Below are 23,563 nucleotides of genomic sequence, written 5' to 3'. Positions count from 1 at the left end.
GTCATGAAAGACATGCAAGTTCATATCAATGCACAAAGAATATAAGAGTCATACAAGATTAAGCATTGATTCAAAAGTTTCATCACCCAACAATATCAAACAAGTCAAGAAGCACCAAGATTAACCAAGAAATTCTCAACAATTGAGTAAGAAAATTCAACACCATTATTCAAATAAGAGGCTTAGAAAAGAAAAAAAATGAAAACAAGCTATAAAAATAAAATTAAAATGCAATAAATGAAACTAAGCAAATGCAATAAAAGAAATTGGAAGAGAAGAAATTTTTTTTTATTTTATTTATATATATATATTTTATTTATTTTATTTATTATTTATTTATTTATTTTTTTTTTTTTAAATTTTAAGAGAGGAAGAAAATAGAAAAAGAAGAAAAAATAGAAAGAAAGAAGAAGAGAAGAAGAAAGAAGGAGAAAAGAGAAAGGAGGAAAACAGGGTGCAAATCCGTGCATATGCGCCATGCGTGCTTAGGCACGGATGCAGCAGGTACAATCCGTGCGCGCGCGCCATGAGCACTTGGGCGCGGACGTGACATGGACAACTGGCGCGCGCGCGCCATGCGTGCTTACGCGCGGATCGCGTGGCACAAAGTAGGCATAAAGTGGGCACAACTCTCGGGTTTTAGTACTAGGAGTTGTGAAACCACATCGGCGCGCGCGCACTGTGCGCTTGGGCGCCGATGCCCTTTTTTATTCTTTTAAGAAGCATAAAAACAGAATTTAACACTCTCCTAACCTATAAACATTCTAAAGCAACCAAAATTCAAATTTAACAAAAATCTTTAAGTTTTTGAAAATTTTTCAAACATACTAAAAACAAAACTTATACTACAAACAAAATGCAATCTAACAACAACTATTCTAATCAAAGCATGAATGCAACAAACAACCTATCAATAAAATCAAAATGCATAAGTGTATAAAAAATGACAAATGGCAACTCCAATCACTTATTAACCAAATCTAAAAGAGAGTGGAAAGAGTTTACCATGGTGGGGTGTCTCCCACCTAGCACTTTTAGTTTAAGTCCTTAAGTTGGACATTTGGAGGCTCCTTGTCATGGTGGCTTATGCTTGTGTTCATCCTTGAACCTCCAAGAATGCTTGCTCTTCAATTGGTTGTCAGAATTTCCAACCATCTTCACCAAGCTTGGGTGAGGTTCTTCCCAAGATATGAGCTCCCAAAATTGATCCTCATATATTTCCGGATCCCAAATCTTGTTTTTGCACCCATCTTTAAGTTGATCATCGTAGCTCCAATTGGGTGGTTTAGCCTTGGAATTCTCAAAGAAGCCTCCAAACAACTTCCTAGACCCATACAATTTAGCTCCACACCAAACCTTGCAATCAAACTTTGAACATGCAACCATGAAGAACCTAGAATGATGTTTCCAACCACTACACAACTCTCTCCTACTCTTAACTCCACAAAGAGCTCTAAGTTGACCATCATTTTCAATCAAACCATATTCAAGTGGGAAAGTAAAGATTAGAGATACGAATTTTACCCACTTGAATGTTGTGTAGGATGGTGACTTAGGAAGGGGGGCCTCCCCACACTTAGACAGTGCGAGGTCTACTCCCTTGTGCTCTTTCTTGACTACCTCCATCTCTTTGCAAGCTTTTTCAACTTCAATTCCTTGCTCACCAACTTCTTCTATACACCCTTCATTGCTCAAACCATGTGTCGAAGGTTGTGCACGGTCCTCCTTGTCATTAATTTCATAACACAATGAGGGAGATTCATCAATTCCAAAAGACTCATTAGTTGGTGTGGAATCATCTTCAACGGTGGAGCTTGCTTCTTGCTCAACCTCCTCCTCTTGGTGGCTTCCTTCCAATTCAATCCCTTCTTCATTGCTTACCAAGGGTATGGGAGGTGAGGTATCTTCTTCATTACCCTCTATGTCAAACCCAATTGGAGAGGATTCAATTGTACATAAGAATTCTTCAATGATTGAATCCATCTCTTGGTCAACCTCTTCAAAGGCTTCAACCACTTCTTCCGGTTCAATTATTTTAACTTCCTCCCCTTGTGGCAATTCTTTCTTCAACTTCTCTTCTTCACCTTGAAGCTCTAAACTCACTCCCTCACTATGCTCTTTGGTTGCTTCTCTACATTCGTCAATGGGAGTTCCTTGATTGCTTAGTTGAGAAGAGGCCATATTGCTAACGGCTTTCACTAGGATAGCCATCTTGGCTCCTAGCTCTTTAAACTTCTTTTCATCCTCCTCTTGTCGCCTTAAGATATGAGATTCAAGATCTCTTAGTTCTTGCATGGGGGCTTCATCGAGAGGTGATGGTGGAAGAGAAGGTTCATTATTTGGGAGGAAAGGTTCATAATCGAAAGTTGTTTCATCTTGGTAAGGGTATAGAGGTGGTGTATATTGAGGTGGTTTCCTTAGAGTAATGGTGTTGGAATGGTGGTAGTTCCATGTGTGGTTCATATGGTTCATAAGGTAGTTGGTATGGTGGATAGGGATTAGGGTCATAATGATGTGTTTGGTGGTAGGGGGCTTGTGAGTAAGGTGGTTCAAAATCATGTTGAGGGGGTGGTTCATAGGCATGTGGTGGTGGTTGTTGACAACCACAATAAGGGTCACCACATCCATTAGATTGATATGCATTAGGATGAGAATTATACCCATAAGAAACCGGAGGCGGTTGTTGCCAATAAGGTTGATCAATCCCTTGAGGCTCCTCCCATCTTTGATTGTTCCATCCTTGACGCACATCCTCATTGAAGCTTTCATTTCCTACAACATAGTTTGAACCAAACTCATAGCCAAAGGGGTGAGAATTCATGATAGCAAATAAAAACAAAAACTAACAAAAATAAGCAACAAAGTCCTAAAGCTAACAAAAACTAACAAATAAGCAAAAGGCAAACATATTCACAATATTCACAATAGCCAATAACATAACACCATTGCAACTCTCCGGCAACGGCGCCATTTTGATTTACGAAAATTGTCGTGGTATAGAATTTCCTCAATTGAATGAATTCTCGTTGCAAGTATAGTTCTACACCAACAAACAATCCTCCCAATCAAAAATATTGGTTGTCACATGTACAAACCCCAATGAAAATTAACCGAAGTATTAAGACTCCGGATCGTCTCACAAGGAATTGCAATGAAGTGCTTAATTATTGGCTATGGGGATAAGGGGGGTTTGATTTGATATTGGGCAAGGAAATGTAAAAGCAAGAGAGTGAATGATATGAAAAGTAAATCAAACAAGCAATTAAAGGAAGCAATTAAAGAAAGAGAGACATTCATGGCAATGAATTGAGATCATAGGCTTTCTATCCTAGTAATGCATGATTAATTCATCTTATTTAGTCAACTCCAACAAATAGGGAGAAAGTCAAACAAGATAATCAATCATATCACAATGATAAACAAGAATTTATCTCATTACGTCAACTCCAACAAATAGGGAGAAAATCTAACGAGACTAGCTAATCTCAATCCAAAAGTCCTAACCGACTTACTAATTAAACTAGCAAAAGATTAGCGTCAATGGAAACAATATTCCATAAGTCCTAATCAACTCACTAATTAAATTAGCAAAAGATTAGCGTCAATGGAAACAATATTAGCTAACAACTCTAGATCACCAACATAAGTTGGGTTTTCATGACTCAAGATTGCCTAATTACTCTTTCCAAGGCAAGAATGCTCAAAATCCACTCTAACATCCAACCAAGCATTTTGTCAAACACTTGGTGGGTACAAAAGGAAAGCATAGTAAATGTGCAAGAATAATAAAATCTACCAACTACCAATAGCAAGAAAAGTAAAATCAATAACTCAAATCAACAATAAAAATAACATCAAACATAAAATTGCATTAAAGGAAAATTAAGATCCAACAAGGTTCATGAACATAAAAGCAACAAAATAAAAGAAATGAACAAGTAAAAACTAGAAGAGTAGAGATGTAACAACAAGAAATTAAAAGGAGAAACTAAATCAAAACAAGAATTAAAAGTTGGATTTAAGAAAATTAAATCTAAACTACCCTAAATTCTAGAGAGAAGAGAGAACTTCTCTCTCTAGAATTCTACCCTAAAACATGATGAAAACTAAACTATGACTAAGTGTGTTCATTTCCCCTTCAATCCTTGGGTTCAATAGCATCAGAAATGGGTTGGATTGGGCCCAAAATGAGCTGCAAAATCGCCGGGGGCGATTTCATTAAAGTGGGCCACGGACAGCATCGGCGCGTGCGCGCCCCTGAACGTGAAGTAATATATGGCAAATTTTATATCATTTCGAAGCCCCAGATGTTAGCTTTCCAATGCAACTTGAACCGCCTCATTTGGACCTCTGTAGCTCAAGTTATGGTCGTTTGAGTGCGAAGAGGTCGGGCTTGACAACTTTACGGTTCCTTCATTTCTTCATGAGTTCTCCCACTTTGCATGCTTTTCTCCTCACTTCTTCCATCCAATACTTGCCTTATGAATATGAAATCACTCAACAAACACATCAAGGCATCAAATGGAATTAAAGTGAATTAAAATCACCAATTTTAGGCCTAAAAAGCATGTTTTTACATTTAAGCACAATTCAAGGGAGAAGTACAAAACCATGCTATTTCGTTGAATAAATGTGGGAAAAAGTGGATAAATCCCCCAAAATAAGGATAAAATAAACCACGAAATCGGGGTTTATCAGCTGGCCTTATGTTGGTTATTTAACCACCTCTTAGTAGGGGTGCACAGACCCGGACCGGCCCGACGACCCGGCCCGGCCTCGAAGGAATTTGGGCCGCTAAGACCCGGACCCGAAGTGACCCGGGGTGGACCCGGAAAAAAAAGTGAAATCAAAAAAGGGAAGTGAAGCCGGGATCGGGCCATGGCTCGGGTCACCCGGACCCAGCCCGGTGGCCCGGCCAAATAAACATTACACACACACAAACGCGTTGCTGGGCTAGGGCAACACAGAACACGCATCAGTCATCACATTCACTGCCTCGTGCCTCCTTCAGCAGCTCAGTGCCTCAGCCCTCAGCCATTGAGGCTCACTCCCACACCCCAAGTCCCCACTCCGGCACTCCCCACGCCCCACTCCGGCTCTGGCAGTCGCCACTCCCCACGGCGCAGGCTGATCCGGTGACCCTGACCCCATCTTCTCTCCCCACGGCCCACTCCAAGTCTCGCAGCACCCAACACGCAGTCGCCGACTCCTCCCTTTCTCATCTCTTCACAAACCTCCGTGTTTCACCCCAGTCACCGCCGAAGATCTTCGTACGGTGCTGTCCTGCTTCTCGGCGACGTTGCTCTGCTCTGCTATTCCTGCTTCCTCTGCTCTGCTCTCTTCTCCGATCTTCTTTTCAGGTCTTCTACTCTGGTAAGTAATTAATTTTATTATGTCATTAATATTTTGATTAAGGATTAGGGTTTTTAATAAACAGAATTTGTGAATTTTGGTTGTAGGTGTTGATTTTCATTATTAGAACTCTGATTAGGTGTGTGTGGCTGTTGATGTGTGATTGTGTGTTTAGCTTATTTTTTGTTCTGATTCACTATTTACTACGCATTCACATGTTCATATTTTGAGAGTATGAAGCAAAGCTTGGTTTAAGATGTTTGGCATTGTTTGGCCATTTGTGACTCTTTCAAGTTGCATCATCCCCTGCATACAGGACAAAGAGGGATTGTTAGTGTAATATGGTGAAGAGAAATATTGGATATTGTATAATCCTTATTCTGCCTTCTAGTGTTTGTTTGGTTGATGATTAATTGTATGTAAACATCTTTTTTTTTCTTTATTGTATGATCATTTTTGTTTGTTTGGTTGATTGCTTGATCATTACTTGTATGTAAGCCATTTTATATGTTGCGGTTGAACTTGATCTTTGCCCTCTAATTCAGGAGATTTAACCATACCTTTAACTCCCATGCTAGGGAGAATATTACAAAGTAATCACGATTTATTAGTTGCATTTTAATAATTGGTGGCTATTTGATCTTCTTGTGTTACATTAAATGATTAAATGTTACAATCTCAATCCCTTCTATCCAGATACAATGATAAGATTAAGGATGTAATGAAAAGTGATAGTAGATAAAAAGCAGGAACATAGTAAATAATATAAAAAGGAAAGAATCTGTTAGTGAAATTGGTGACACCTATTTGTGCTAACACAAGAAATGCTCATCGATTCCTTACAAGAATCTATTATGATAATTAGTTACCGATTTTCTGGGTTTACTGATTTTGTACTGATTTCTAAATTTTTACTTGTGTTTACTGTATATTTACTGATTTGTTTTTTCATGTTTTATTATAAGATTTCTATCTTTTATGAAAAAGAGGTTGTCGATGATAAAGGAAGAGATGATGGTGGAGATTCATCTAGTATTGTATTGGATGACAATTTTAAAATCTCAACTGGTGCCAAGGGCGTTTCTGAAAATCGAGTGAATATGTGGAAAAAACAAAAAAGAGAGAAGGCTAATGTAGATAGCAAGTCAGATGTGGAGAGATATTTGGCCGAGGATACTGTGGAAGATGAGAATTTTAATATATTAACTTGGTGGAAAGTGAATGCTTCAAAATACAGGATTCTTTCTCTCATAGCCCGCGACATCTTGGGTATTCCGGTTTCAACTGTTGCTTCTAAATCATGCTTCAGCACCGGTGGACGTGTGCTTGATGTCTTTCGTAGCTCTTTGTCACCATTAATGGCTGAAGCTTTGATATGCACTCAAAGTTGGTTGTGCCCTTCTAAACAAGACGTTGGAGATCAAGAGTTTGATTAATTTGATAACAGTCAGAAGATTGTTGAAGGTACATTTATGATATCTTTATTATTTGTGACTTATTTATTTCAAGTAATAATCATTTATATGAAAAATGAGTTATTTTATATGTTTTGTAGGTTTCACTAATGCATCCACATCACAAGGAACAAGTTGACAACATTAATGGCTATTGATAGAGGATGATTATTCTTATGTATTGTAAACCTTAACATTTTATTTGTATTGACTTAAATATTATTGTGTTATTTGTATTGACTTTAGACTAATGCATATTATTATGTTATTTGTATTGACTTAAATATTTAGTGTTATTAGACAATATTAGTATTGGACTATTGATTGTGATGATGCTTTGGTATTGATTGTGATTATGTTTTAATTTTGAAGAAGGGTTGGTTATGGCCCGGTTTTCACCCGGTTTAATTGTGGCCCGAAAGACTGTTGGTTTCATCGGGTCTAGGGCCGGGTCCGGGTCTAATAAATAGACCCGGTCTATATTTCGGGCCGGGTCTGGGTCACCTAAAACCCGGCTTCACCCGGCCCATGTGCACCCCTACCTCTTAGCTTGGTCCTTTACAGCAAATGAAAATAGTAACAATCTGTAGACATCCTGATCTACTTCTTTATCATGTATTGTGTCAGCAATTTGTAAAAACTGTGCCAGAAACTCTGTAGGTTCTTCCTGTGGAAGACCAGAATACTGGCAATTTTACTGCACCATGATAATGAGCTGAGGATTCAACTCAAAACTACTAACTTCAATGGAGGGTATACAGATACTACTCCCATATGAAGCAGTAGTGGGGTTAGCATATGACCCCAGAGTCTTTTTGGACTGTTTATTTCCACTTAAGTCCATAATGGAGAAAGGGAGATGATGTGAATTTATTTTATTATTATAGAGGAGGTTTCGAAATAATAAAATAAAATAAAATAAAAACTAAAATAAAAAAATAAAAAGAATTTGAAAATATTTTATGAAGAAATTCAGAAAAGTGAGGAGAGAGAAAGTGGTTAGAATATTTTTGAAAAGGCTATAATTTTAAAAATTTAAAAATGAAATCCGAAATTTTTTTAGAAAAAAAATTCGGAATAATTGCTTTAAAAATAGTTAGAAAATATATATATATATATATTTTGAATTTTGAATTTTATGATGAAAGATAAAAACACACAAAAGATCCAAGACTTAAAATTTTTAGATCTAATGCTCCTGGTTTTCGAAAATTTTGGAGGGAAAATACCAAGGAACACCAAACTTAAAAATTTTAAGATCAAAACACAAAGAAGACCCAAGAACACTTTGAAGACTCACAAGAACAACAAGAACAAAAGAAAGAACACCAAACTTAAAATTTTTAGAAACCCACAATAAAATTTTCGAAAATTAAAGAAAGATTAACAAGAAAACACCAAACTTAAAGTTTGGCATAAGATTTAATCAAAGAAAAATTATTTTTGAAAAAAATTGTAAAAGGAAGATACCCAATTGCCAAGAACATAAGCCAACGCTCTAGCCAACTGAGCTATAAATGTAACGTGTTTTAATATTGTATATAAAAAAATATTTTTGAAAACTAATATTTTGAAAAAGCACAAGGAAAACACGAAAACACACAGAACAAGAAAAACCAAAGATCAAATAAGAAAAATTAATAAGAACAATTTGAAGATTAAGGAAAAATAAAGAACATGCAATTCGAAAATTGAAAGACAAAGAAAAGCATGCAATTGACACCAAACTTAAAACATGACACTAAACTTCACAGAAAAACTAAAAATTAATAAAGAAAAATAATATTTTTGAAAAAGTTTTTAAAAGGGATAATAATAAATGTAATTCTAGTGACTCTAAACCAAAAGGACTAATTTTTCCTAATCTAAGCAACAAGATTCACCGTCAGTTGTTCAAACTCAAACAATCTCCGACAACGGCGCCAAAAACTTGGTGCACGAAATTGCAATCACACTTTTGCAATCCGCACAACTAACCAACAAGTGCATTGGGTCGTCCAAGTAATACCTTACGTAAGTGAGGGTCGAACCCCACGGAGATTGTTGGCTTGAAGCAAGTTATGATTATCTTATTATTCTTAGTCAGGATATAATATCAATAATAATTTTTAGTTTTAATTGTAAAAAGTAAAAGAGCATGAAATAAATACTTATTATGCAGTAATGGAGAATATGTTGGAGTTTCGGAGATGTTTTGTCCTCTGAATTTCTGCAACATAATGCTTTCTCACTTTCATAAATGCAAGGCTCCTTTCATGGCAAGCTGTATGTAGGGCGTCACCGTTGTCAATGGCTACTTCCCATCCTCTCAGTGAAAATGGTCCAAATGCTCTGTCACAGCACGACTAATCATCTGTTGGTTCTCGATCATGTCGGAATAGGATCCATTGATCCTATTACGTCTGTCACTACGCCCAACACTCGCGAATTTGAAGCTCGTCACAGTCATCCAATCCCAGAATCCTACTCAGAATACCACAGACAAGGTTTAGACTTTTCGGATTCTCATGAATGCCGCCATCAATTCTAGCTTATACCACGAAGATTCTGATTAAAGAATCTAAGAGATACTCATTCAATCTAATGTAGAACGGAGGTGGTTGTCAGGCACACGTTCATGGATTGAGGAAGGTGATGAGTGTCACGGATCATCACCTTCTTCATAGTGAAGCGCGAATGAACATCTTAGATAGGAACAAGCGTGTTTGAATGGAAAACAGAAATAATTGCATTAATTCATCGAGACACTGCAGAGCTCCTCACCCCCAACAATGGAGTTTAGAGACTCATGCCGTCACAAAGTATAAAGTTCAGATCTAAAAATGTCATGAGATACAAAATAAGTCTCTAAAAGTTGTTTAAATACTAAACTAGTAACCTAGGTTTACAGAAAATAAGTAAACTAAGATGGACAGTGCAGAAATTCACTTCTGGGGCCCACTTGGTGTGTGCTGGGACTGAGACTTAAGCTTCTCACGTGCCTGGGCTATTTCTGGAGTTGAACGTCAGGTTGTAACCTATTTCTGGCGTTGAACTCCAACTTGCAACCTGTTTCTGGCGCTGAACGCCAGACTGCAACATGGAACTGGCGTTAAACGCCAGTTTACGTCATCTATCTTCACGCAAAGTATGGATTATTATATATTGCTGGAAAGCCCTAGATGTCTACTTTCCAACCCAATTGAGAGCGCGCCAATTGTACTCATGTAGCTCCAAAAAAGCCATTCCGAGTGCAGGGAGGTCAGAATCCAACAACATCAGCAGTCCTTTTTCAGCCTGAATCAGATTTTTGCTCAGCTCCCTCAATTTCAGCCAGAAAATACCTGAAATCACAGAAAAATACACAAACTCATAGTAAAGTCCAGAAATATGACTTTTGCCTAAAAACTAATAAAAATCTACTAAAAACTAACTAAAACATACTAAAATCTACATGAAATTGCCCCCGAAAAAGCGTATAAAATATCCGCTCTTCAGTCTCCCCTACTAGACCTGGCCTGACTGATCTCATCCTCCTAACCATCACTTTGAAAATCACGTACTTTATATACACAACCAACTATGCTGATCGGCCGAAGTTTCTTGATCTCCTAAGCTCCGGTAAACTTAGGTGCTAGGGCCACCCAAGTAATATTGGCCTCAGAAGGTAATCGTGACGATCGAAAGAAATCCAGGACAGCTGTAACAAACTCCACACCAATCTTATCCCAGCACTTTTTAATAAAATTCATGTTATATCCATCACTCCCTGGAGCCTTGGATGATTCACAATCTCAAACGGCTTCTCTAATCTCCTCCATTGTTGGTATTCTCTCCAGAGCTATCGAGTCTTCTTCATCAATCTGATTTACCAGACCATTCCTAAAACCCACTATCGATGATCTCTCCTGGTGATATAGATCTTTATAGAAATCTCTGATGGCAATCTTGATTCGAGCTTGATTTCTTATCAACCTACCATGAATTACTAGAGCATCAAGTCTATTCTTCCTCCTTCTTGCCGATGCCAAGTTATGGAAGTACCTAGTGTTCTTATCGATATCTTTCGCATGCCTGGAGCACAACATTTGCTTCCAGTGTATTTCTTTTCTGATATACCATTGCTTGCAATAGCTTACTAGTGCCTTCCTTCTAGCCTCCACTGTATCATCATAAACTCCATTTCCTGCCAACTCGTCTATCTTCCTGGTTTCTTCCTTAAAACGCTGAATTTTCTTATCCCTGTCCCCAAAATTGTCTTTATGCCATCTTCCCAGAGGTACTGTTAAAGCCTTCAACTTATCTGTGAACCGTGCCTCACCAAGATTCCTCTATTCTTCCTTGACCATCCTTAGGAAACCGTCATGTGTAAACCAGGAATCTAAGCTACGAAAGGGCCATGGTCAACCTCTGGATATGGTATCTTCCACTATAATTGGGCAGTGGTCTGATAGGCCTCTCGGTCCCCCCTTTTAGCCGAATCTCCAGAAACTCCTCCGTCCATTCTACACTCACTAGGACTCTATCAATGTGACTGCAGGAGCGGCCTCTAAACCAAGTAAACTTACGATCATGCAATGGTAGATCCACTAGCTGCATATCTTGTACCCAACACTTGAAGTCTTTTGCAGACCCTGTTAGCCTATCATGTCCTTTCCTCTCTTCAACTTGTATAACCTCATTGAAGTCACCCATGTAACATATCGGTACTTGACATACACCAGATATAAAGCTCAGTTCCTCCCATACAGCAATTTTTTCTACTCTATTATGAGCACCATATACCAAACAGAAAGCCCAAGGAAAATCATTTTTCAATAGGACTCCTTCAACACATAACCATCTCTCCCCTTTGTAGCAATTATTCATTCTAAACAGTATAATATCTCGCATTAACACCAACCCTCCGGAGGTGCCTTCCGAGCCTACATACTCCCACCCCATAGCATCGCTCCCCCAAATACGTACTACATCATACCTAGTCACAACTGGCATTTTAGACTCAACCAAACCTAGCATATTTAGCTTCTGTTTTGTTTCGAGCTCTTTAACTATACTCAGCTTACCAACCCCCCTAACCCCCTAACATTCCAAGAGCTAAAAATTATTTTAAATCTTTGGTACACACCTTTTTTAGCTTTTTTGGTCTGCATCTTCGCGCCTTTTCTTTTTGCTTAGCCAAACTCCTCTTTTGGGCGAGCGCTTCATTATGTTCTTGTAGAATAGCCATTATGTCATCATCTTCATCGCACTGCACTGCTCCAGATTCTACTGCTAGGTCCCATGCCCTTCTATTTTCAATCATCTGCTCTTCTCTTTGCAGACTCTTCATATCACTGAGTCTCTTGTTTCTGCTGCCAGCATCCATCCCTAGCCCATTATCGCCCCCGCCCTCCTCAAGTCTTGCAACAGCCAGAGGCATAGCGTCTTCTAAAGCTTCGTCACTATCTTTTAGGATCTCTTCCCGGCCGACTGCAGCATCCTTCCCCGGCGCTGGCTTCGTCTGCTGGGTCTGTCTCTCGACCCTGTCTTCCCTGGAAGAGCCAACTCCTATCATCACCGGTGCAGAGTTCGTTGAAGGCTTAAGGAGACGGTCTGTTGATTCCAGCTTAGCCGCACGGTGCCCAGTTACAACATCAGTCACGTTGCGCTCAGCCCGTTGACGGTCTTGCTCGCCAGCTCGTGCGCCTCCCTTCCCTCGTGGTCTAGTCTCATCAACAGCCTCCAGGTTCTCTCCTTCAAGGCAAGCATGAGTTGCGGCGCTTGATTCAGGAGATGGAGAGCACCCATCTGGAAGGAGCTCGACTCGGCCGCCTGATCCAGCCTTCCGCGTCCTCCACATCAGTCTCTGGGCCTACAGTTGATGAGGAGCGGCCCAATCTCTTTCCATCATCACTTGTGCCACCTGATTGATTATTGGGCCAGCCCTTCAGCAGGTTTTATTTTTGTTTTTTTCTCCAACAGCCACCAAAATTCAGCCCATCAAACCCATAATCCCAACTAACCATTTTTTTCAAATTCAGCATCAATGAGTAAATCAGGACATCCCTTAAAATCTGCTATTCCCTCCCTAACAAAACCCTCTATTACATTCGTAGTTTTAAATTCAATTAAGTTACAATAACTCCACTCATTCAAAATGTTAACGGGAATTACCAATATACCCTTTTCAGCTTCTTCCTCTCTTGGCATCACCATCAGCCCCTCAACCACCGGATCTCTACTTGCTACTAGTGTTATCGAATTCAACCTGCTCGTACCCAAAATCTCGCATGCTTTTGGGAGACCAGAAGTGCTAACATCCTTAAGCTGATACTCTGATCCATAACTCTCGTGTCCAACCTCCTTAACTAGGACATTGAACCCACTAGTACCAACAGTGATGTGAATTCACTCACTGATAATGTCCATAATACAAGTGTCAATTTATATTCGTCCCACACTGAACGATAGACATGATTTCGTGACTTCGTCACACCCAACAACTTCGCCCCATTGACTACCAATCAATTTAAACGTCTCCACAGACCACGTATGTAACGGGACATCGAAACACTCTAGCCATACCCTTCGAGTTTCACTACGCTCCTCCTCCTCCCATCTCCAGACGCTATGGAAGAACTTCAGATATTGTTCATTTTAAACGTGAATGCTTCTTCCGCACTTAAAATGCTATCAAACGTCAGGAGAGCTTTGTAAGCTCCGAGTTCTCATACCTCCACGACTTGCGGTAAGTTCTTTCCTATCATGGCCCTCAGAGACTTATAGTCAATAGCCTTTGTCGTACCGCCTATTAGACTTCTCTGCAACCAGACCAAGTTCTCTTTTGCCACTGGCACTCCCATCTTCTTCGTCCACCCATTGCCGTGAAGGTCCCCTTTTTCCCCTCTTTCCTCAGCTCTTTCACCTTAGTCCCTGGATCTCTTTCGCTAACCTCCTGTTGAGTTTGAACTTTAATCGTATTCTGAACGGCAGGTGCCACCTGATATCTCTGAGTATTCGTCGCTTCCTTCGCGTCAATACCGAGCTTTTCCTCCAAAACAACTTTGCCTCGTAGACTTATATATGAGATATGTGTTCAAAAAATAAAAAATATTATGTAATTTAATAGTTTTATATGTATTATTTTTCACTATATGATGGATTTATGTTTTAATTGTTTAATTCACTAATATTTTTTACTTAACTAATTTAATATCATACCCAAGTCTTTGTATCTTTCAAATTAGTTTTTATACAATAATCTCTATATTTATTTTTTAAAAAATTATTTATTTTTTATATTATTATATTTAATATTTTATTATTATATTAATAATGACTTACGCAGTTATATTTTGGTAATCACATTATGTACTTTAGATATTATTTTCTTGTAAAAAAACTCATTTTTCTTCTAAATTTATGTTGTTAAAAGAAATTTTTTTTAAAGATATCTTATATCTTATATTTTATAAAGGTACTGTGTCTTTCAAATAATTAATAATTTATAATTTATTTTTAAATTTTTTAAAATTTTTGAAAGAATTAATTTTAATTAATAAAATATGTGATAATTTTTAACTAAACACGTTATAAATTATTAGTATTGTATAATTTTATAATATACTATTGATATTGTTATATTTTTTTATATAATTATTATATTAAAAATAAAATTATAAAAAAATTATAATTATATATTTTTTAATAAATTTTTTAAAAAACTAACTCTAATAATTATATGTTTATTATTTTTATAAAATAAAAAAAATTATTCAAAATTCGGTTTCTCTATATTAAAATTTTTGGATCCAGCTTTTATATAAATTGGTCGATGTTTTGTTCCTCTATATTAAAACTAACTCTACTTTTTTTTTTTTCAATTTGTTTTTAATTAGTGGTCCAAAAGTACGCATAGTTAGATCTCAATGCTTGTGTTTGGTGAGTTCAGTTTTGAGTTATCTAAATTGGGCTCTTCCGTAATTCGCAGGTTTAAGTGATAAAACAAATCTTTACTCGAATCTTATTTATCGTTCATTATTTATTACTCATATATCTATAATTACGTTTAGGTAGATTCTATGGTACCTTTTATTGTTATGCTTAAATTGTCTAACTTGTTTTTATAAGTAAAAAATAAAATATATAAAATAAAAGTAAAATAGTTAAAGTTTATTAAATATTATTTCTTTACCTTTTTTAGTAAGTTAGGCATCATAACTTAAATATCATAACATTCACCTTATGTTTATCTGTATAAAGTGATATATTTTAATATTATTTATAATAATATTATTTTTTTGTTGGCAATTTAATTGTTTTTTTATTACTTTTTATCTCTATTATTATATAAAAATATTTTAATATATTTTAAATTCACATAACAAAATTGTTAGTAAGATTAATTTATATTATTTTATATCATATTTTATAATAATATAAAAGATAAAAATTTAATTTGCGGTACATAAATACTTATTAAAGTAAATTAATTAATAAAATATTTAAAAATAAATAATTTTATATTTTATTAGATATAAAATCATAAAAAATTATGAAAAAATTATAAAGATTGAGATAATTTTTTTATTTGATAAATATTTATTAATTTTTTAATTAAAAAACTAATTATAATTATACCTATTATTAAATACATGACATTATATTTGATTATACAAAATTTTAATTTTCGATTCTCTATAACTATACTTTTGGATTCGTCTCTGGATGAAATAATGTGCTAATAAAATGTATGTGTATTTCATTCCAATAATGACGAATATAATGCATATGGCTGGCCCATCAATTAAGCTAAATAAAGCATGCCGTTAGTTTCAAATTACGGTTTCTTGAATCCACATAATCCGGAGTAAAATTTATGACTTATTTTAGGTTTTGTTATGACGGTGAAAATTTATCGTACGAAGTTATTTTTGGATGGATGACATATATTATTATTTGATTTTAAAAAAATTAATTTATTTTATACAAATAATTTAATTAAAAACTCAATTGATATAGTTATGATATTAAATTTTTTATCATATTTTATTTTAAAAACAAATTAATTAATTTAAATTTAGAAATTGTAGTTAATTATTTGTTATATAATTCTTTTTAACCAAAATTATAATTAAAAATTATTAAAAAAATAAAATTATTTAGTATATTAAACCAATTCAGTGTTAATCAGATTTTTTATTTTTATTATAAAATATAAAAAAATTAATTCTAAAAATTATGTTATTTTTTAGGATTTATTTATTTTTTTTGTGTTTTCATAAAATTTGCACAAAATCTACCTATCACATCTTATTTACGTTTTGTTTATGGACTTAGCAAACTTGTTTATGTTTTAATATGATTTAAACTGTGTTAGTATATTTTTATTTTTTAATCAATTTAATTTTATTTAAATAATTAGAATTTTAAATTATAAAATTTGTATTAGTTTATGATTTAAAATTTAAATAGATATAATTTAAATTAATAATTTATAAAATTATATGTATTCGTATTATTGTATTAATATGATTAATTATATTTATTCGATTTTTAAAAAAATAACAGTTGTTAATTTTTAACTAACAAATAAATACATTTATATTATTTTTAAATTAAATTTTTTTAAATAACTGTATTCTTATTATTTTAATTTTTTAATTTAAATAAACATATTCGTATTATTTTAAATAAAATTTAAAATTAATATAAGTTTATTTATTTAAAATTTAAAATTTTAATATTTTAAATAAATATACTCTTGTTATTTTAAAACTTTTTAAATTTAAATAAATGTACTCATATTATTTTAAATAAGTATATTCTTTTAATTTGAAAATAATATGAATGTATTTAAATAAAAAAATTAACAACTATTATTTTTTTAAATCAAATAAATATAATTAATCATATGAGTACAATAATACGAATACATACAATTTTATAAATTATTAATTTAAATTATATCTATTTAAATTTTAAATTACAAACTAATACAAATTTTATAATTTAAAATTTTAATGATTTAAATAAAATTAAATTGATTAAAAAATAAAAATATAGTAATACAATTCAAATCATATTAAAACGTAAATAAGTTTATTGAGTCCATAAACAAACTTTACGTAAATAAATAAGTTTAGTCCATGTGATAGGTGAATTTTGTGCAAATTTTATAAAAACACAATAAAAAAATTAAATCATAAAAAATAACATAATTTTTTTAGAATTAATTTTTTTATATTTTATAATAGAAAAAAACCTGATTAATATTGAATTAGTCCAATATATTAGATAATTTTAATTTTTGAATGATTTTTAATTATAATTTTGGTTAAAAAATTATATAATAAACAATTAACTATAATTTTTCTATTTAAATTAATCAATTTATTTTTAACATAAAATATAATAAAAAATCTAATATCATAAATATATCAATTAATTTTTTAATTAAATTATTTATATAAAATAAACTATTTTTTTAAACTAAATAATAACACGCATCATTTATCCAAAAACAATTTGATGCGAAGTTCTCAATGCTTGTGTTTGGTGAGTTCAGTTTTGGGTTACCTAAATTGGGCTCTCCCGTAGGTTTAAGTGGATAACAGTTCCCTTCCTAAGGCCCTCCCCTCCATAGTAGACCACGTATTACAAAACAAGTAAACAAACCTCTACTCCAAACCCTAGTTGCTTATTGTTCATTTATCTATAATTATGTTTATCTGTACAAAGTGATAGATGAAACAATGTGCTAACAAAATGTATGTGTATTTCATTCCAATAATGACTAATACAATGCATATGATGCTGGGCCCAAAAATCAAGCTAAATAAAGCATGCCGTTATTTTCAAATTACTGTTTTTTGAATCCACAGAATCCGGAGTGAAATTCATGACTTATTTTAGGCTTCCCCATGACCTAAAGATAAAGATATAAGTACATTTTGTTGTAGTCAGCAGTTCGGACAACATTGAATTCAACCTTGTAGCTCAGTTTATCTTGGGTCTCCTTGGTTGGCAGGCATGGCAACATTAGCCACAAATGGTGATGAGAGCGAAGAGAGGCATGCTACGATGGATTGGGAGCAGCTATCCTATGCCGTAATCCCAACGGATTACATGTACGTGATGAAATCCAATCCAGACGGCACCTTTTCCGATGGAGCTCTCGTACCATTTGGAACCATCGAAATCAATCCCCATTCCTCTGTTTTGAATTACGGACAGGGATTGTTCGAGGGGATGAAGGCATACAGAACACCAACCGGTGAGGTGCAGATATTCAGGCCGGAGGAGAATGCCATTCGCATGCAGATGGGAGCTGAGAGGCTTCTGATGGCCTCACCAACTGTTGACCAGTATGTTGATGCTGTCAAACAAGTTGTCCGTGCCAACATGCGCTGGGTATGAATATGACTTTACACGTTTACCCTTTTTTTTTTTTTTTCAATTTGACGAGCATGCATGCATGCAGGTGCCTCCTCATGGAAAAGGAACACTCTACATTAGGCCATTGCTATTCGGAAGTGGATCTGTCATGGGTATTGCACCTGCACCACAAACCACTTTCTTAATATTCACCAATCCAATTGCCAATGCCTACAAGGGAACCTCTACTTCCTTGAGCTTGTTGGTTCATCATTCTCTTCCTCGCGCCTTTCCCGGTGGAACTGGCGGAATAAAAAATATAAGCAATTATTCACCGGTAAGTTTAATTTATGTACATAGTGGTAACATTATAGAGATAGCTAGAACTTACTTTATTTAACACTCATTAATTGTTATTAGAATTAATGAATGTTAAATAAACATTTTCGCATATATAATTATACAGGTATTCCAAGTGGTAAAGGAAGCAAAGGCCAAAGGATTCTCTGATGTGCTGTTTCTAGACGCAGTAGAACACAAGTATGTTGAGGAGGTTTCTTCATGTAATGTTTTCATAGTTAAGGGTGACAAGATTTCAACTTCACCCACCGCTGGAACAATTCTCCCCGGAGTCACAAGGAAATCTATCCTTCAACTTGCTCTTGAATTGGGCTACCAGGTCCTGTTACGCTGCCCAAGTTATAAATTACTCAAATTAAATTGACCTAAAACATGCTTCTAATTGATGTGATGAATCATAAATTTGTGTAGGCCGAAGAAATCAGAATTTCAGTGGATGAATTTCTTGAAGCTGATGAGGTCTTTTGCACTGGAACTGCTGTTGGCATCTCTGACGTGTGCAGTGCAACCTACATGGATAAAAAGTAATCCTTGTTCAAATTTGTAATTTCGTCATATTATATAGTTAGTAACAAAAATTAATTGGTTAATTAATTGATACTGGTTAATTTGCTTGCGTGCAGAGTTGAATTCAAGACAGGAGAGAACACAGTGACGAGGAAGTTGTTTGAAACGATTAGAGGGATCCAAAATGGTCTAACAGAAGATAATAGGGGATGGGTAGTCAAGATTGATTGAGCTATGTAGGTTGACCTTTTTGTTGGTTATTGCTCCGACATTGCATACAGCAATTTGTTGATAAACAAACTCCACAAATTGTTCATTATTATTATTGTTATTATCTGTTTTTTTTTCTTTTAAATAATGCTCTACAATTAAATTAATTATCCAATCAAGTTTAATTAGGTTGGTATAGCCTAATTAATTGATATTTACACGCTATTATTTCTAACTGTCTTTTGGTTAAATACATCACTAAAAGGGGACTTCGTTTTTCTTTTTCTTCTCGCCTTTAATATTATTTTTTTTTCTCATTTTTCTTCATTTTTCTTTTTTATTATTGTCATTGTCATCACTACTACGCCATCACTTCCATCTCCTCCTCTTTCTTTTTTCATTTGAATTTCTTCGATCTTCTCCTTCCTTTTCCTCCGTCATTATTATTATCATCATCGGTATTGTTATTGTCATCATTATTTTGTTCTTCTTATATGTATAATAGGTTAAATCCAAATGGCACCAAAATTAAATCTAAAATGCATCCAAATTACTAAATGATAATTCAAAACTCCTCCTCCTCCTTTTTTATTATCATCTTCTTCTCTTCCTTCTCCTCTTTTTTTTTTTATCTTTTTCGGGTAAATAATTAAATTTGTCCCTCAAAGATCACTCATTTTTTTTTAAATTAGTCATCAAAAGATTTTTTTAATCAAATTCGTTCTTCAAATATTTTAAATTAATCATGTTAATCTTTCTGTCATTTTTTTGGTTGATGATGCCAAAATTTGTTAATGTAGTATGTTAAGTAATACTACAAAATACACATAAGAGTTTTAATTGACTATTAGTATGAAAAGTTTTTGAAATTATATCAAATTAAAGCCTAATCGAAGGAAGAACTTGAGGCATTGAAAATTTTCAAATTGGGATTGATTTGATCTAATTTTATAAATTTATCATGATAACTGTCAATTAAAACTACTAAAATGACTAACTTAAAAAATCTTCGAAAGACGAATTTGATTAAAAATATCTTTCGGAGACTAATTTAAAGAATGAGTGATCTTTCAGGGACTAATTTGACCATTTACTCCATCTTTCTCCCCATTATCGTCGCCTCCACCTTCTCCTCTCCTCTTTTTTTCTCATTTAAATTTCTTCGATCTGTTCCTTTCTTTTTCTCCTCCTCCATCATCATTATTATCATCATTGTTATTGTTATTAAAATTCTTTAATAATAACGACACACAAATAAATTCAATTTAAAACAAATTAAGACTAAAATGCACCGAAATTAAATGTAAAATGCATTAAAATTCAAATTCAAAATGCATCGAACTCAAAACTCCTTCTTCTTCTTTTTCATTTATCATCATCTCCTTTTTTTCTTATTCATCATCTTCTTGTTTTATCTTCTTAAAAATCAAATAAAGAAGAAGAAAAAATTCATAATACTGTAAAATTATTAGGAAAAGGAGGAAGAAAATAAAAAAATATAGTAACAACAACAATAAAAGAATGATGATTAGAAAGAAACACACGAAGAAAAAGAAGAAAAAATACAAAAAAAAATGAGAAACATGGAGAAGAAGGAGAAGAAGATGAAGAAGGAGAAGAGAAACACGAGAACGTTTACATAGTTGGAACGTTTATTTACGTTACTAATTATTATTAAGTTTGGATTAGATTTAATTGTTAAAAAATGATTATTTGTTTTTTACTTTTTTTATCTTCACGAAAAGAACAAAATTGTTGTACGGAGATCAATAATTTGACCAGTACATGGAATTATTAAGTTAATTAATGATATACATCATTAAGACAAACGACTCTTCATCTTCATGTATATGTGGATGTTGGAAAAACCAAAAGGGTCAAATTAAAAATTAAAATGTAAGAATATTTTACACAAGTTTGCCATTTTGGTAGTTGGCAGCAATGCACACCTAATTAATTACTCGCGTGACTCTTGACTTGGCCAATAAACAATTCAGAAGCCACCGATGAAGTGAATCAACATGCTAAGGTGGAGATCATCAATTTTGCAACGAAATTGTAACTTGACACTATTCTTTATACATTTTCTATATACAATACACAGTTCGTTCGAAAAAGTTATACAAATATCCAATGATATCTAATAGTACGTGAAGTGTTTGATTCTCATCATAATCCCTTTTATAAGTTTTAAAAATGGTAGTAATAGGTGATTGGCATGCCACTTTGGACTCCTTCAATATTAAAGGATCCTTTACAAATACAAATAATAATCGAATTTTGAATATTTCAGTATTTGATGCATATATATAAGGTCATTGCTACGAGGCATAACATAGTGTTGGTGATTTCTTGTTGCAAGTTGAACACAAAATGGATCCTCCTCCTATTCTAACATCCTCTGATTCTGCTGCTACCAGGTACCTTATGAAAGCCATTAATTAAAGACTATTAACTTTATGTATAGAATTTGTTTCCAATTCTCTTCCACCCCACATGTAGTAGTGCTGGTGAAGAAAGGCATGCAGAAATCAAGTGGGATGAGATTGGATTCGGTATAGTTTCAACTGACTTCATGTATGTCATGAAATGCTCAAAGGGAGAAGACTTTGGAGATGGAAGCCTCATTCCCTATGGAAACATAGAGCTCCCTCCATCTGCTGGAATCTTAAATTATGGACAGGTAAGAAATTAAAGGGCACAGTATACAACATATAATAATCCTTCCTCTATCATACCTTCGTTCCAATATATATCGAAGTTGTTATTATGTAGGGAGTGCTTGAAGGGCTAAAGGCATACAGAACAAAAGATGGGAGTATAGTGCTATTTAGACCAGAAGAGAATGCAAGGCGCATAAAGATAGGAGCAGAGAGAATGTGCATGCCATCTCCATCTGTTGAACAATTTGTTCATGCAATCAAGAAGACAGTAATTGCAAACAAGCGTTGGGTACCTCCATTTGGGCAAGGTTCACTTTATATTAGGCCATTGCTTTTGGGAACAGGAAGTGTGTTAGGCTTGTCTCCATCACCTGAATACATGCTTCTCATATATACTACTCCTGTCAAGAGTTACCACAAGGTGCTTTTTTTATTATTATTTTCAATTCCCTTTTTCTTTACTCATTGTACAGTTAGGAGTTTGGACTAATAACTTCACTTTTTTTTTAGGGTCCATTGAACTTGGTTATTAAAGATGAGCTCTATAGAGCAATTTCTGGCCCTGGAGGAACTGGAGGGATCAAAAGCATTACTAACTATTCCCCAGTAAGTAGGACAATCCCATCATTTGATTTGATCACTTCATTCTATGAATTGATTTGAAGTATAAAGAAAATAAGTAAAAAGTTACTGTAAAGTGTTCTCAAGCAGATTAATTTAATGTAACATATATATGGATTGTGAAGTATCACTGCTTCTAGTGCTAAAAATATAATGCCAAAATTTAGGGTCTAATGTTATTTGCTGTAGGCTTATAAAGCATTGAATGAAGCAAGGGAAGAAGGGTTCTCTGATATATTATACTTAGATGCAGCAACAGGAAATTTTATTGAAGAGGTCACGGGATGCAACATCTTTGTGGTCAAGGTACAACAGAAGCCATGCTTTTCTTTGTTATATCTTTATGGAAGAACTAGTAAAATCATTTCTCAGTTTTTTCTATTGATTCAATAATGTATGTTTGGATTATGTTGTGAAGGGTAATAGCATCACAACTCCGGAAGCAGTAGGAACTATTCTTCCTGGAATCACAAGAAAAAGCATCATTGACATTGCCATTGATTTGGGTTATCAGGTGACTTATTACATTGTTGTTTCCTTCAATTAGTATTGAAATCAAGAATTAATTGGAAATTTTGGTCTATGAATAATTTGTAGGTAGAGGAGCGTGGTGTTCCAGTGGAAGAATTGTTACAAGCTGATGAAGTTTTCTGCACCGGAACTGCTGTGGTTATCAACCCTGTTTTCTCTGTAACCTATAATAAAACAAAGTAAGAATTAAGAAGCTATATCTTAAATGCTGTTTTACTATATTATGTGTCGTGTAATGTGTATTTGCACAATGCAGAGCCAAATATAAAACAGGATCAGGAACAATATCTTCAAAATTGTACGAGACACTAACTGGAATTCAAACTGGACTTGTTCAAGACATAAGAGGATGGACACTCCAAGTTGATTGAGCAGAGCAAGAAGCATATCTGTTATTTTATTTCCAATGTATCTTTTGAAATACTACATAATGGAGCGTAGGTGATGTAATTTATCTGGTTATGCAAATCTAGCATCGTTACTGTTATTATTATAACAAAACAATATAGCTTTTGGAATTTTTTTTAA

The 23,563-nt window shown here is 34.2% G+C and overlaps 2 protein-coding genes across 3 annotated transcripts; both read left to right on the top strand.

Annotated features, from left to right (window-relative positions):
- The first annotated feature begins 17,751 nt into the window (after positions 1–17,751).
- On the top strand, positions 17,752–20,092 carry LOC112791348 (branched-chain-amino-acid aminotransferase 6-like). The gene is made up of 5 exons (XM_025834146.3): positions 17,752–18,179; positions 18,250–18,480; positions 18,610–18,822; positions 18,915–19,027; positions 19,127–20,092. The coding sequence occupies exons 1-5, from the start codon at positions 17,799–17,801 to the stop codon at positions 19,239–19,241; spliced, it is 1,053 nt and encodes a 350-aa protein (XP_025689931.1). The 5' UTR covers positions 17,752–17,798; the 3' UTR covers positions 19,242–20,092.
- Positions 20,093–21,349: 1,257 nt separating this feature from the next.
- LOC112791347 (putative branched-chain-amino-acid aminotransferase 7) lies at positions 21,350–23,563 on the top strand. Of its 2 annotated transcripts, none has more exons than XM_025834144.2 (8): positions 21,350–21,640; positions 21,726–21,903; positions 21,996–22,304; positions 22,394–22,489; positions 22,694–22,810; positions 22,923–23,018; positions 23,102–23,214; positions 23,292–23,563. In XM_025834144.2, exons 1-8 carry the CDS (start codon positions 21,594–21,596, stop codon positions 23,404–23,406), a joined length of 1,071 nt encoding a protein of 356 aa, XP_025689929.1. In that variant the 5' UTR covers positions 21,350–21,593; the 3' UTR covers positions 23,407–23,563. The 2 variants fall into 2 exon arrangements, with proteins under 2 accessions (XP_025689929.1, XP_025689928.1); XM_025834143.2 differs by having other exon boundaries at positions 21,351–21,640; positions 21,723–21,903.

The sequence above is a fragment of the Arachis hypogaea genome, chromosome 3, assembly GCF_003086295.3.
Source record: "Arachis hypogaea cultivar Tifrunner chromosome 3, arahy.Tifrunner.gnm2.J5K5, whole genome shotgun sequence".
NCBI lineage: Eukaryota > Viridiplantae > Streptophyta > Magnoliopsida > Fabales > Fabaceae > Arachis > Arachis hypogaea.
Note: the sequence above shows the minus strand (reverse complement) of the source record. Positions and strands in the feature narration are given on the sequence as shown.

Excerpts from the sequence above, each read along its gene's own strand:
- LOC112791348 (XM_025834146.3), top strand. The coding sequence starts at position 17,799 with ATGGCAACATTAGCCACAAATGGTGATGAGAGCGAAGAGAGGCATGCT. Across the intron at positions 18,481-18,609 it reads ATATAAGCAATTATTCACCG|GTATTCCAAGTGGTAAAGGA; the intron begins GTAAGTTTAATT and ends ATAATTATACAG. Across the intron at positions 19,028-19,126 it reads GCAACCTACATGGATAAAAA|AGTTGAATTCAAGACAGGAG; the intron begins GTAATCCTTGTT and ends GCTTGCGTGCAG.
- LOC112791347 (XM_025834143.2), top strand. The coding sequence starts at position 21,594 with ATGGATCCTCCTCCTATTCTAACATCCTCTGATTCTGCTGCTACCAG. Across the intron at positions 21,641-21,722 it reads TCTGATTCTGCTGCTACCAG|TAGTGCTGGTGAAGAAAGGC; the intron begins GTACCTTATGAA and ends CCCCACATGTAG. Across the intron at positions 22,305-22,393 it reads CTGTCAAGAGTTACCACAAG|GGTCCATTGAACTTGGTTAT; the intron begins GTGCTTTTTTTA and ends CTTTTTTTTTAG.